We start from the raw sequence: 15,978 nt of genomic DNA, 5'->3' as shown, positions 1-15,978 counted from the left end.
AAAAGTCAGGTGAAAGGTAGGACTAAACATGATGAGGAAATAGTTAAAACTACAAGGGTAGCATTTGATAATTTAGCTGATAGATTAGCTGTTAGTTTTAGGTTGTAGTTTAGGTGCTGTAAGTATTATATTTTGATAATTTAATAAACAGGTTTATTACAGTTATGAAGAACCAAGTATTTTATATAAACAAATTATTTTGAGAAGGTGTTTTTCACAAGAATAACTGCCAGATCACTCTCACATGTAAATATGTCCCCAATTTCTTTAGGTTCTGGGAAATTCTGGATTGTTTAACAACCATGGACTCCAAGTACAGCAGCAACAACAAAGGAATCTCTCGCTACATGAATACATGAGTATGGAATTATTGCAAGAAGCTGGAGTTGCCGTTCCCAAAGGACACGTGGCTAAGTCACCAGATGAAGCTTATGCAATTGCCAAAAAATTAGGTACTAAATTAAAAAAACTCTGGCCAACCACCTTGACATGGGAACTCTGAAAAGATGCAAACTTTAAGAGAAGGCAGAACTTTATGATTATTGACATTCTAAAATTATGAGACTATTATGAGCTCCCATAGTGTCTGTTAATTTAGAATCACTTACATTGGCAGTAGGAAGCTCAAGTTGTATTTTTAGTTGGCATACAATGGAGAGATTGGTGAAAGACAATCTTAGCTGTTTATGTGGTTGTAAAAGAGAAGTCCTGTATTTTCCCCTTACTCCTTTTTTGACATGGAAAATGGAGCCAAAGGGGCGAAAAAGGAAGTTGAGCACTAAAATATAAACTTCATGAGAGCAGGGTTTCTTTGTGTGATTTTGTTCACTGGTGTCTCCCAAACTCTTAGAAGTAAATACTAATATTTGTTAAATGAATTAAGTAGTTGCCTATGTTTATTAGTAGGTTTTTTTTATTGGTAACAGAAAACTTAATAGCTTTTGTTAATTTGAATTTAAATTAATCTCAATTATAAAATAAATTAAAAAACATGCTTCAGTTTACATTTTGATATGAGAACATAGTAATGAGTACTGTACTAGCTATGTAATGCATTTTCTTTTTAACAGTATTTAAAATCCCACCAATTTTTTTGTAGGTTAGCACAGTTAATTTCTCTTGTATGTACCTTTGAATAATATGGTTTTAAATGTGCTTTGCTTAAGACTTTGCTTTTATTAATTTTTCAAGAAAGATATGAAATATTTAAAACTTTTAAAAAAATTTAGAATTTAATCTAGATTTGTACTTATTTGTTTCTAAAATGGATTTTCTTTCAAAAGTGAGGGCACGTACAATTTCAGAAAATTTTTGTATGTTATAAAGTATGTTTTTGAATGTGGTGGTCCTGATTTTCTTGACTAGGAAGCATGATTTTTCACTTATAGTTTTTTGTTGTTGTTAATCAGAGAAAAAATTCTTTCTATTCAGATTACAAACAAACTTTATTTAGCAAAAGTCTTGCATAAGTTCATACTAATTTTGGTAATTTGGTGGTAACTTATAGTTTGAACTTGTACGTGATAAAAGATGTACTTCATTTTTACCTTTGAAACAACATATATGAGGCTCTTAGGGTCAAGACTTAAAGAAAACTCATGATTGTACTTTGAATTTCTGTAGTGTTTTTTACAAAGGCTACTTTTTAATAACTACCTTCTTGAGAGTCAATCTTATATATATGACCTAAATGTTAATTTCTAAAGACCCAGCTAAGTAAGAAGGAAAACTTGGAAATGTAATTAGAAAGTATATTGAGAATAAGTTTATTTTATTCTATCCATATGTCCTTAAGGATGAATTTCCAACCCTTTGACTTTCTTTTTTAATTTTTGTCAGTCTAATCTCTTAAATGGTGCTTTTTGTGTTTGTTTACCAAATCTTTCATTTGTAATAATGCTGAAGGCTAAAAATGTTTTCCATACCAAAGTTAATAGGGCCTGATTTGTATATAATGAAATCAGTAAAAGCTATTTCTTTTTCTATTTCCAAATTATTATAATTAGCTTTCTTTAGTTTTCCATATATTTACTCATTTAATCTAATTTCATTGTTTTGTTAGAAAAAATTATTTGTGGAAACTTTCATAAAATGAGTAGGATTTGTTTGGATGCCAATCTTTTGATTTCTTGACTCCTTATAAAAATACTGAATGAGTCTTAGCTGCGGAAAAAGAATAGTTACGTTTGAGATATACTATAACTATGAGTATTACTGGCAAGTTCTCTGGAGCCAGGTCTTACAAGTACTAAGGAGCAGGTAGGCAGCCCCTTGGGACAGAAGGCATCTTGTTCATCTAGAAAGTGAGTTCTTATTAAAGAACACTGCGAGTGATGATTATAGTATGACAGCGGAATTAGTGACTAATGAGGACCTTTAAATCTAGAGGATAAGAGATGCCACTTTTTAAAAGATGTATTTAGTAACTACTATGAAGACATTGATAATTCTGTCTCTTGATATCAGGAGATATTGATTATGGGATGTAATTGTACAAGGTGTGGTAGGAGGTGCCTTAGAAAAACACCTGGTTCTGTCCATCTAGCTAGCAATTCCCAATGCTGATTTTGGCTACCTCAGGGTGCTTTTTGCTTCTTGAATTACTGCAAAATTCATAAAATGCTAATTCACATTCTTAAAAACTCTTAACTTACCTGCCAATATACTAAGCTAAATGCATTGCAGGTGTGACAAACTGTGGCTTCCCCTCAGTCCTGTGGGTGGCAAGAGAAGCTGAGTTAGCATGGGGCCTGGGGCCACTGAGCCCTATAGCTGGTGACTTCTCCTGAAATAGCCCTGGCCTCTCCCCCCAGCATTCCCTACAGACTCTGTCATTTTCTGTGTGTGTCATGATGTGAAAAAGGTTGGGGAGTATGGTTCTGTAGGCAAGTTTTTTGTGTTGTGAATAAAGTTAGGGATGAAAGAAAGGTTGGAAGGAAAATAACTCTAATTAGATTTAAAGACTATATGATTCCATAAAAGGAAGCTTGAAGATCACACAGGAGTTTCTGGAATGGGTTATCAAAGGGATGGTTGTTAAGCACGGAGAAATGAAGTAATTATAATTTTAGGTCAGTTCTAAGAGCCCATTGCCATCTCTTACTTACTGGTTCCGGGAGATAGGCTTTCAGTAAGGCATTGGGCAGAGTTCTCATAATTTTCCTACTAATTGTAGCAATATGGTTTGGATTCTAGTATAATTAAGGTGGAGTTTCTGTCTGGTTGACTAAGCATGCAAAGGGTACTGATTAATGATTGTCAGCCTGGAGGGAGCTTTCTAAGGGCATACAATAGGACTTCACCCTTTTTTCTTCTTTTCAGTGTTCTATTATGTGACTGTATACAAGGAATACTTAAAACATTTGTGAATAACTAAAGCTAGGAGGGATGGGGACTATATTTTAATGATAATTTTGGGATCCATAAAAGATCTAATCTGACTGGAGCAAAGGGTCAAATCTAATAAGACTGTAAGCTCCGTGAGGGCAGGATAAGTCTCTTGCTCATTGATGTATCTACAGCTCCAGCACAGTATCCTGTACGTAGATATAACTGTTGGAATGAAACAATGGAATTGAATAAAATTTTTTTTTCAATTAGTTGTCCTCACACTTCTCTTCTAATTCTCCTCCCCATCTTGATGGAGCTTGTATATAATTATTATTATTGTTACTTTGGCTTTTTTTGTTGTTGTGAAGGGCTGTTTTAGATGGAACTTTTGAAGCATCATCTCTGGACCTAAGAAGTTCATATGCCTAAAGAAAGGAAACTGATACTTTGAGGGAAGATCCTTCTGTCTTGTAAAATGTTTTTGAAAAAGTAGAACTTTGTTATTCTTATTTAATAGGTCATGTGTGAATTTACCAGTTTAATGAATAGGAATGTTTGAATTTAGTCCAGCAAAGCACCCATTTAACTACTGACATTTTTACATACATTTACACTGAATTACAGTTATCCTCTTTGGATATAATGGGTATTTCTATAGTACTGGAAACCCATGACTTGGCAGGTAACCAGAGACAGGTAAAATGACTAGTGGCTGCTGCTTTTGGTTTGGGCATGAACTGTAGTTTGCCATAGTCCGTCCCTTAGGCTACCTGTTGACTTCTCAATAAGAAAATTTTTGTTTGTTTTAAGGATGTTCTCAGTTTTCTCTAATCTTCATTTAATATTAAATGTTATCACTTGGGAATGGTGGGAACTTTGGCTAATTGAAAAGGGTCTGTCTTATGTAACCAAGTCACTTGTAATCAGTCTAATTGCAGGGCCCAATATTTTTAGTTCTGTTTTTTCAAGAGCAGGGGAAAATCAATAAGAATTCTCTTCATTTTTAAAAGTCTTTTTTTTTTTTTTTTTTTTTTTAGCATTCAGAAAATATTATGTGCTAAGAACCCTCTCAGGAGTTTGTAAACATCAGTGAACATAACGGAAATTCTAGGGGAAAATCAGTCAGAATTCTTTACATTTTTAAATGCCCTTTTATTAGACATTCAGAAAATATTATGTGCTAGGAACCCTCCCAGGAGTTTGTAAACATCAATGAATATAACAGAGATTCTACCCTTCTAGACCCTATATACTAGTGTGGGAGCAAAACAATAAACAGTAAACACGAGAACTTACATATTATGTTTGAAAATATTGACTTCTATGGAAAAAATAGTAGAGCAAGGGGGGATCGGTCACGGTTGAGGTATTAGGTAGGGTGATCAGGGTAAGCCTCGTGGATAATGGGAGATTTAAAGAAGAACTGGAAGGGAATGAGGACCTTTCCTAAATGGCTACCTGAAGACTATTCCAGGCAGATGGGAGTGAGTATTCGAGCCATGGCCTGAAGGCAGGAGCTATCCCAGGAGCAGCAGAGACTGGTGTAACTGGAGTGGAGTGAGCAATGCCGAGGGCACAGGAGGTGAAGGAGGGGTTGTCAAGGCCTTGTCGTAGGCCACTGTAGGGACTGAGGTCCCTACTCGGAGTGGAAGGGCGTTCAGTGTAAGGTTTTACGTAGAGGAGTGAGGTACTCCCTTTGGCTGCTGGTTTGAGGATATCTGTCAAGGACAAGGGTAATCGAGGTGAGATATAATGGTGGCTGGGACCAGGGTCCAAACTGGAGACGATGAGGAATGATCACGATTCTGGATACATTTTGAAGATAGAACCAGTATTGTTTCTTGACTGGATGTGGGTGTGAGAAAAGGGGTTTTATTAAAATACTACCTTGACTGATTCATAGGGCCATCTTCTGACTTAAGTGTCTACATTTTCAATGTAGACTCAATTTACATTATTAATTTTCTAAACATTCTTTTGTATTGATAAACTTCAGGTCTTTTCATGTTTGATCACAAACTGCATTTGCTGCCTCCTTGAGGTGGGAATCCTCATTTTGCCTGCTATGTACATCAAGGGATGACTTTTCCCCAACAGTGGAGTTCCCATGGTCAGCCTGTGCAAATACACATTCATGGAGTGGTGGTTATATCCCACGGACTGCTTTGTGCTAGGGATACAACGAATAAGACAATGCCCTTAACCCTGACCTCAAAGGTTTATTTTTATGCCATAACGTAATACTGGTGTTGCACTACTGATATGGGTAAAATGCTATGAGAAGCAAAATGAGGAGGCTCTGAAATTCTGCCTCTCTGGGAGACAGTGCTCCTCTAAGAGGTATCGTCCTGGAGAAAAAGTGATGAGTAGTACCTAGGCTAAACAGCTAGTTTGCTGATTTTCTTCAACTTAGAAAGGGGAGGAAGGGAGATCAGTCTACCTGTTAAAGAAGAAATATTCAGAGTATTTATCAGAACAAATATTTCAAAGATGTATAAGCATAACATTCTGGCATCTTTTGATAAACAAACCTTAACTACTGCTAGTATTCCTCACATCAGTACAGCTCAAAAATGTATATTAACAGGGCTTTCTGTTAGTGAAACAGTGTAAGTTGGTGTCAGTACTGGCACTTTCCCCTGAAGTTAGGGTATATTTCTGCTCAAAGTAGCATTGATATCTCAAATTTTCACAAGATAGCAAGTTTACATGGGCCTAGAAAAGGAGGGAAATGTTAGGAAAACATTTGAGTCTCGATACTGTAATACCTTCCAAAGTACCAGATGTTTAAAGTGTCAAGGAAAGGTAAAATTATTTTCAGTATGCTCTAAAACATGGTTTAATGTGAATGGCTAATTGTTTAATGTTGTGTATCTTAAGATGGCAAATGTTTTAAATGTTCTAATCTAGAAAATCATATTTTGACATTGTGGATAAGTAAGACTTGACTACATTTATATAATAATAGCATTTAAAATTTATGCTTAAGTAACAAAATATTTGTCTTGCATGCTTCTCTATGCTTATCTAATAGAAGTGTTTTTCTTCTAGGTTCAAAAGATGTTGTGATAAAGGCACAGGTTTTAGCTGGTGGTAGAGGAAAAGGAACATTTGAAAGTGGCCTCAAAGGAGGAGTAAAGATAGTTTTCTCGTAAGTCATGCATTTTAAAGAAAAAAATCATCATTATTAAATTAAAAACATACATTGTAAAAGATTTCCCTCATTAGTGAATTGATGGAAATACTGAGATTTAAATAGTAGATGAGATAAGATTTTGGCTATCATGTGCTTTTGTTTTTGTCACTTGGAAGAGAAAAGAATTTGAGTTCTTCTTCTTATTTCAGTCCAGAAGAAGCAAAAGCTGTTTCCTCACAAATGATTGGGAAAAAGTTGTTTACGAAGCAAACAGGAGAAAAGGGCAGAATTTGCAATCAAGTATTGGTTTGTGAGCGAAGATATCCCAGGAGAGAATACTACTTTGCAATAACAATGGAAAGGTCATTTCAAGTGAGTAATTGTAGACATGATATATTTAGGATGATTTTATTACGTTCTGTTTCAAAAGGTGATTATTATTTCTATTTGTATGGGAAGGATTAAAAAGGCATGATCTGTAATTTGTATACGTCGTGAGCACAATATTTTTGTGTCATTTAAAAAAACCCAGCCTGGTTAATGCAATCAAATTTAATGTATAATATTGTGGTAAAAAAAAAAGCTATAGGCAAAACCCCGCTGATATAAAATCCATAGGATTTCCAAATTGTTAATTTGCTAAGTGCAGCTTAAATCATCTCTGAATCATCTCTAGATTCCATAGAGTGAAAAAATAATTTCTAGCAGAGTAAAATGTTCTGACCAAAAAGAAAGTCTCTGAACCCAATAAGAGAATGTGTATCCCTGGCTTTGTCTTTTTCTTTTTCAATCTGTCGGTATTTTTAATAGTTTTGGGTTTGTTTGATTTGCTACTTGGTAAGTTGAAAGGTGACCTTCGATAGCAAATTCTAAGGAGCATACCCTCGCTCTGCTCTCCTCTTAAGGGAACCTAAAATGTTAGCAGTGAACTTAAGGCATCAATTGAAGAGAAAATCTTTTCCTAGACCTGGTGCTGAGAGAGAGCATTGGTAATCATTTTATGCTATAATTATTTCACTTTGAGTGTATTGGTTAAGTTTTATGAGCTGAGTCTGTGTGATAACTAGCTTGTCTTCTGAAGTAAGCTGGGTATATTTGGAAGCCCTGATGAGGATTTGATGTAGCACATTACTAATTACACAAATAGTAATGTAAGAAAAAATTTTAAAGGTCATGGAAATAGTTTTCTTATATACAATAGCTTTTTTAAAAAATAGCTGTTTTCTGTTTTGTGATTTCTCCCCCTACAGTTAATTATCTGGTAACGTTTGAATGATATTTTAAAGTGTCTTTGTAACTTTCAATTTTTATAAGAAAGTATTTCTTAAGATATAACACTAGGTGGTAGTAAAAATCCACTCAGGATGTAAGATAAAAAGCATTGTCTTATTTGTGATGTTTTTACCTCTATAAGCTTCTCTATATGATATAATTTAGTTTTGTAAGTTACTTTAGAAATCCCATGACAATAACCTGACATATTACACACATTTGCACAAATTATGTTTTTACAAATTCACTTATTTTCACTACATTTGGCTTTTCGTTGATGTTACTATATTAACATCTATTATTTTGTTCGTTATTATGTTTCTACTTTCTGTTTTAGTCAGAAACAAGGTATGTGTGCCTGAACATTTTGAGATATGAGTCCTATAATGTTGCTCGTTAAGTGTAGCTCATCTTGATTGGAGTAAATGTAGCAAACTGAGTATGTGTTATTAAACACTTGATTATAACGCACTAAATGTCTTTCATTAAAGATATGTTAGAGCGTTAGGGAAAAGGTGAATTTGAGTTCATTTTAAGAACTTGAATAGTCAGAGCACTATTTGAATCTCATTGAGGAAAAAATGCTTTCATTTCGTTTGCAAAAGTAGTACATAGCTGTAATAATTCAAGCTAAAAATTTGATAGTACTAGTAATACCATTTGGCCAAAAACATGTTTTTTGATGCTATTAGACTGGACCAATGTAGAGTTGGTTGGTGTTACTTTTTGGGAAATAGGGAACTGTTTTGGAGATCCCTATGGACAGGTCCCTTAATAGAGAAAACAACAACAACAAAAATCAGCTGTTTATAAAAAGAAAAGAGCATTTTTGATTGAATTAGAGTATTATGCATAAGCATTAACTGATTACTAAAAATTGCTTTTGTTGCTTATCTTTTTTTGGGAGCTGAGTCATAAGCTTCTTTAGTGTGTATCACATCAGGAAGCCTAGGCTGGTATATCTACCATAGGGCTGGTGTGTCAAAAAAATTAAGTGCCTATTCTCTGTTTTGGCACTTTTTAAAAATCAGATTTCTTAACATTTGCCGAGTGCCTGTTGGGTACTTTTGGGCTGAGACAAATCTAATTGAACAGATCACCTTGGCTACTTCATTTTTCTAGTAAAACATTGAAATCTACTATAAATGAGTGGTATACTATGTCAGTTTTTTACTTTGCCTGGAATAGATGTAAAATGTGCTACAATAATTCCACATTTTATTTTTCATATTTTTAGTTTTTAAGAACAGATCTTTATTTTATTTAATGGCCTCTTTGTCATATAATTTTAAATTCAAATTTATTTTAAGGCAAAACCTTTTGCAAGACCAATAAGAGAAGAGGAATGTATGTTAAGAAGGTAAAAATAGCATTATTAATTTATTTGAAATTATAGCTCTTTGCTATAACTTAAGTTGTTCTGAAAGTTTATTACTAAAATTTAAAAGTTAAAACCAAATCATTTAAACAGAAACAGCCATTCATTCAGCAGTTGTGACAAAATGCAAAACTGTCGTCTTTATTTACCCATGTAAGCTTTCTATTTAACTGATCTCTATTTACCCATGTAAGCTTTCTTCTGACCAGCTGGGTACAGATTTTGGGGTTTCTTTCTAATTGGTCAGGGAATTAGTACAAAAAGAGATTATTCACTTTTTAAAATAATTATTTCATATGTATTTTTTTTAGCCTTTTTCTCTAACTTACAGCCAATCATTACTTTAGTAAGAATTTATATTATCTTTTTTCTCCTCAGTAGTGTTGCCTGCTATGTGGCTCTTCATTTCTCTTATCAGTAGATATAAAAAGAAAAAGAAAATAAAACTAAAATAAAATGTTCAAATGCTTTAAAATTGTGTTGGTTTCTGCCTCTTCTGTTGAATAAAATTATATTTTGGGGTTATCTATAGATCATACAGTACTTCAATAGCGTGACATTAGTTGAACAGGCTTTTCTTAAATCTGAGATTTTCCCCCCTCTCTTTAGATCTTTGTAAAAGCTTATAATTATGAACTGCCTTGCTAGAGAGGAAATGAAGAATACCTTTTCTTATGGAGTTTATAAAAGAACTGAAAACTAGACTATGATTTCAAACATTTCTCTTAAGTTTTTTACTGTTCTCTTCTTCAGTCTCAGAAGACACAATGAGTTCTTTTATTAAACAAAATTTTTGTGTCTTTTGCAGTGAGTTCTGACACGAAGTCCCCAGAGTTGGGCCAAACTTCACAGGTTAAGGGCAAGTCCTCTACATGACTGGCCTTAACTTCAGACACCAGCCTCGAGTTTGGGGGTCCCCAGGTCACCCTCACTTCTCTCCAGCTGGCTACAAATTTATGGGTTCCTAGTACCCACTCAGGTTTTATAATTTGCTAGAAAGACTTCACAGAACTTAGGAAAGTGCTATACTTATGATTACAATTTTATTATAGCCAATGGATACAGGTCAGAACCAGCTAAATGGAGAGACGCATAGAGCACGGTCTGGGAAAGTTCCAAACATAAAGTTTTCATTGGCCTCAGGGATGTGTCACCCTCCTAGTATATTAATATGTGACAATATGCAGAATATTGCCAACTATGGAAGTTCACGAAGAACATGTTATTGGATGATGGAAAAAAGGTGATCCTCATAAAGTGGCAAAGAACTTGACTAAATTGTGTTCACGTTCTAGTGTTTTATGGAGAGTAGAGAACTTGGGAGTGGTAACATTGAATATTTAGCTGAGGAGATTTCTAACTAAAGTATTGAAGGAGCAACCTGGTTCCTCCTGATTGCTTTTAGTAAAATTTGAGAAGAGAGAAATGAAGAAGGAATTGTTAAAGCAAAAAGGCATCAGAGCTTTGAGATTTGGAAATTTCTCAGCTTGCCTATGCAGTAGATCACCATCCGTATCCATGGTGTCAATTACCCGAGTTCGTCCACATTCTAAAAATATTATATGGAGAATTCTAGAAATAAACAATTCATAAGTTTTAAATTGTGCCTTTCTGAGTAGCATGATGAAATCTCATGCTGTCCCACTTCTTCCTGCAGGGGACGTGACTCATCCCTTGCTTACCCGCCTGATAGTCACTGAGTAACCACCTCGGTTATCAGATTGACTGTTGAGGTATCACAATGCTTCTGTTCAAGTTGTTTACTTATAAGTGGCTTTAAAGTGCAAGAGGATTGATGTTGGCAATTCGGATGTGTGAAAGAGGAATTGTAGAGTGCTTCCTTTAAGGAAAAGTGTGTATGTATAGGGAAAAACCCAGTATGTATGTGTAGGGTTCAGTACTATCTGGGGTTCAGGCATCCACTGGGGATCTTGAAATGTATTCTGTGCGGATAAGGGAGGACTACAGTATTGCAAAAAATGAAACAGCTGTTTGGAACAGAATATGAAAGGTGTGCCAAACAATCATTTGATAAGGAAATTAGTATGGGTGTGAGGCATGAACTGTGAGAAGTAAATGTCTGTTGGTTAAGCCACACAGTCTGTGGCATTTTGCTATAGCATCCTAAGCTAAGACATAGCTCCTTTGGAGAAATGTGTATTTAAGTCCTTTGCCCATTTTTATATTGGATTGTTTTGTTTTTGTTGTTGAGTTGTAATTCTTTATACGAGTATTCTGAATATTAATCTCATCAGATAGATGTATGGTTCACAAATATTTTCTCCTACTTTGTAGGTTGCCTTTTCACTCTGTTGACTTTTTCTTCTGCGCTGTAGAAATTTTTAAGTTTGTTATAGTCCCATTTGTCTATTTTTGCTTTTGTTGCCTGTGCTTTGTTGTCTCATCCAAGAAATTATTGCCAAATCCGTCATGAAGCTTTTCCTCTGTTTTATTTTAGGAGGTTTATAGTTTCAGGTCTCATATTTAGGTCTTTAATCCATTTTGAGTTAATTTTTGAATATGGTATAAGGTAAGGGTCCAACTTCATTATTTTGTATGTGGATATCCAATTTCCCCAACACGATTCATTGAGGAGACTGTCCTTTTCCCATCATGTGGCCTTTGGAATCTTTGTCTAAGACCATTTGACCATATACATGACGGTTTATTCCTGGCCTCTCTATTTTGTTCCATCGGTCTACATGTCTTTTTATACCAGAACCATACTGTTTTGATTTCTTGTTTTGGAATATGTTTTAGAATCAGGAAGTATGAGGCCTCTAGCTTCGGTTTCTTGTTCTCAAGGTTATTTTGGCTATTTGGGGTCCTATGGAGAGTCCATGTGAATTTTAGATTTTTTTTTTCTATTTCTGTAAAAAATGGAAAATGGAAAAAGATTGTATTTGGAAAAAAATGCCATTAGGATTATACAGATTGCATTGAGTCTGTAGATCACTTTGGGTAGTATTGGACATTTTAATAAAATTAAATCTTTCAATCCGTCAACACAGGATGTCTGTTTACTTGTATCTTCTTCAGTTTCATTTAGCAATGTCTTATAGTTTTCAGTGTACAAATCTTTTGTTAAGCTTGTTCCTAGTATTCTTTTTGATGCTATTGTAAATGGAATCATTTTCTTAATATCCTTTTTGGATTATTCATTGTTAGTCTGCAGAAAGCAAGACGTATTTGTGTATTGATTTTGTATCCTGTAACTTTGTTGAACTCATTTATTAGTTTTTTCAAATAGTTTTTCTTGTTTTGAGGTTCTTTAAGGTTTTCTCTATGCAAGATCATGTTATCTGCAAACCAGTAATTTTACTTCTTCCTTTCCTATTTGGATTATTTATTAATTTTTTTTCTTGCCTGGTTGCTCTGGCTAGGACTTTCAATACAGTGTTGAATAAAGTGGCAACAGTGGACGTCCTTTTTTCTGATCTGAGAAGGCAAACGTTCAGTTGCTCACTGTTGAATATGGTGTTCTTTGTGGGCTTTTCATACATAGCCTCTGCTATGTTGAAGCAATTCCTTCTATTCCTAGTTTGCTGAGTGTTCTTATGAAATGGTGTTGAATTTTTTCCAATGCTTTTTCTGCATCAGTTGAGATGATTATGTGGCTTTTGACTTTGATTCTGCTAATGTGGTGCTTTACATGATTTTTGTATGTTGAACCATCCTTGTATTACAGGAATAACTCTCATTTGATCATAATGCATAATCCTTTTAATGTGTTATTGAATTTCGTTGGCAAGTATTTTGTGGAGAGTTTTTGCATCAATAATCATCAGGGATATTGGTCAGTAATTTTCTTGTAATGTATTTGATTTTGGTATTAGGGTAATAATGGTGGCCTCAAACAATGCGTTTGGAAGTGTTCCCTCCTTTTCAACTTTTTGGAAAAGTTTGAGAAGGGTTGGTGTTAGTTTTTTAAATACCTGGTAGAATTCTTAGGTGAAGCCATCTAGTCCTGGGCTTTTCTTTGTTGGGAAGTTTTTGATTACTGAGTCAATCTTCTACTTTGTTGTAGCTCTGTTCACATATTTTATTTCTTCGTGACTCAGTCTTGGTAGACTGTTTCCAGGAATTTATCTATTTCTTCTAGGTTACCCAGTTTGTTGGTGTATAATTGTTCATAGTAGTCTCTTACGATCCTTTTTATTTCTGTGGCATTAGTTGTAATGTTTCCTCTTTCATTTCTGATTTTTGTTGTGTCTTTTCTGTTTTTCTTAGTCTAAGGTTTTGTCAGTTTTGTTGATGTTTTCAACAAACCAATTCTTAGTTTTGTTAATTTTTTTCTATTGTCTGTCTTCTATTTCATTTATTTCTATTTTAATCTTTATTATTTCCTTGCTTCTCCTAACTTTAGGTTTAGTTTGTTCTTTTTCTGTTTCCTTGAGTTGTTAAAAATCTGTGAGCTGGGTGCCTTTTCCCAACTTTAGTGAGCTGTGTTGGCCTCTCTCTGCAGTGTTACAAGTTCTTTGGTGCTGTCACAAGCTGCTGAGCTTTTTCGTTCTCAGTGGCTGCTCACGCATTGAATATACAGGTTTATAGTCAACCCTCCAGGTCAGGTGAGACTGAAACCAGTTCCTTTGACAGTCCCCAGAAAAGCATGAATGTTGAATGCACATTCTAGTTTTCTCTTTACCTCTCAAGAGAGAAGCCCAACATTGGGCTGTTTCTCCTGATCTTGAGCTGGGTCACGTTGGGTGGGGTGGGGTGGGGGTGGGTGAGCTGACTTGGATGAAACGAACAGCATTTTTTTCTCACCTGTTTCGTTGCAATTGAACTTGCCTTGAGGTGCTACAACTTCCTAACTGATTTCTGGCAATCTCATAAAGGCTTTTTGGATCATACATTGTTGTAAAATTAGTGTTTCTGTGAGAGAGCGAAGTAGAACAGGGGCTTCCTGTTCTACCATCTTGCTGACCCTGATGTCCAGAGATGTTTGGAGTGGTTTTATTAAGTATGCACAATTGATTAAGTCATTGATCATTCAGTTGAACTTAATCTCCAGGTCCCCTTCCTTCCCTGAAGGATGCCTTGATATTTGGCTCAAAGCTCCAACCTTCTCATTACATTGTTGGTCTTTCTTGTCTGTCGAGCACCTACCTGAGTCGGCTTCTTTCTGTTAACTATCTAGGGTCCACCCACCGTGAGTCACCTCATTAGCATCAACTCTCAGATGTAGTGGGTGGTTTAGAGGTTGCCTCCCAGACACGGGACAAAGGACAGCCAATATTTTTTTTACACATGTATTTTGAAATCTAATCACAGTATGAAATTTAAAAGGTACAAAGATACACAGGAAATATGCAAAGATGCACTCACCTCTATGTTTCCCAGCCATTCTGGTTTTCTCCTTGGAGGCTGGTAGTTTTTTTAAAATCTTTTTTTTTTCACCTAAAAAGCAGTTAAATCTCTAAAAAAGTAATAGATTTTGTTCCTCCTTTAGCTCTTGCCTTCTTTTGAAGATTTGAAGGACTGTTTAGGTCTCCAAATAGTAATGAATAAAATACTATTCCTTTATTTTACATTATACCTTAAAATGAGTTTATTACTAAAATACTAGGTGCTGGGATAGAAAAGTGTAATTAGTTTTTTGTTTGTTTGTTTTTTCGTGAAAGTCACACTGTTTTTTCTGGATTAAGAATAATATATTTATTGTAAAAAATTTTTTTTTTTTGGAAAATACTGACAAAGTGACAAAAGTATTATCTTTTAATGTTTTATTTGCCATTTTTCTGTTTATGTAAATAGTGGGTGGGTGCACATTTAAACACACTTTAGATTTAAAAATGCGCTTGAGAATAGAATCTAAGGTTTTGTATCATTTTTCCCTGCATAACACTATTGAGATCATTTTCCTACTGTCATTAATCTTTAGTAATATGGTTTTACCATTTCCTTATTTTTGCACATTAAGATTATTTCTAGTTTTGTGCATAAATTTAAAAATCTCTTAGATAATTTTGCCTTAGGATTTTTTCTTGATTGATTTTAAAGGACTTAAAAGTTGACTTAATGATTTAGTATTTATAGCTTATCTTCTGGTATTGTTCATGATAATAGCCAGAGCTATTCTTTAAGGTAGGCAGCTTTCTTTTTTACTGACTTGTAGTACGCCTGGAGCTTATAAAATTGGGAACTTTTGTACTTTAGACCTTCCCTTTTAAATATCAGTAATCTGTTGTGAATTTTAAAGTTCTTTAAACAGTAGTTTAATGTCCTTTCAGTTCTTTCAAAAAATGTGTAGGTTCTATTTCACATACACGTTTATATTATTTGGTATAAATTTTGCATATATTTTTAATCTTTTTCCCTCACAGTGAGTCATTGTTTTTCTCTTCCTTTTCACTTCTTTTCCATTATTTCAGTTGAACATTTATTATAAGGGGATGCTAAGGTAAATTTTCAAGGAATTTTAATTATAGGAGTGGGGAGTGATAGATGGATGTTCGATGTTGTGCACAAATAGGTTTTACAATTTTATTGACAGGTCCAAAATAAAATCTAGATGTTTTGGCTGTTTCCTTTCCTTTTAGGGTCCTGTATTAATAGGAAGTTCTCAAGGTGGAGTCAACATTGAAGATGTTGCTGCTGAGTCTCCTGAAGCCATAGTTAAAGAACCTATTGATATTATAGAAGGCATCAAAAAGGAACAAGCTGTACGGGTATGTTATATTCCAAACATTTTCTCACTTTTGTTTGGGTAATGATAATACTTAAAGAGAATTAACTTTGTACAAGGTTTTAAAAAAATTGTTTGAATGTGAAGGCATGTTGATATCTTGTTAGAAATGGAAACTTTTAGAAGTCTCTACAGTATTTTTCTTTATATCCTCCATAAATATTTCCATATGTA

The 15,978-nt window shown here is 34.4% G+C and overlaps 1 protein-coding gene across 3 annotated transcripts in view; it reads left to right on the top strand.

Moving 5' to 3' along the window:
* SUCLA2 (succinate-CoA ligase ADP-forming subunit beta) overlaps positions 1–15,978 on the top strand; it is a 44,857-nt gene that overhangs the window by 3,726 nt on the left and 25,153 nt on the right. For all 3 annotated transcript variants that reach the window (XM_081045655.1, XM_081045654.1, XM_081045656.1), the window contains exons 2-5: positions 272–452; positions 6,382–6,481; positions 6,676–6,838; positions 15,659–15,787. In XM_081045655.1, coding sequence (XP_080901781.1) covers positions 272–452; positions 6,382–6,481; positions 6,676–6,838; positions 15,659–15,787 — 573 coding nt within the window. The remainder of the gene's footprint in view (positions 1–271; positions 453–6,381; positions 6,482–6,675; positions 6,839–15,658; positions 15,788–15,978) is intronic.

Source organism: Rhinolophus hipposideros (assembly GCF_964194185.1).
Source record: "Rhinolophus hipposideros genome assembly, chromosome: 4".
NCBI lineage: Eukaryota > Metazoa > Chordata > Mammalia > Chiroptera > Rhinolophidae > Rhinolophus > Rhinolophus hipposideros.
Note: the sequence above shows the minus strand (reverse complement) of the source record. Positions and strands in the feature narration are given on the sequence as shown.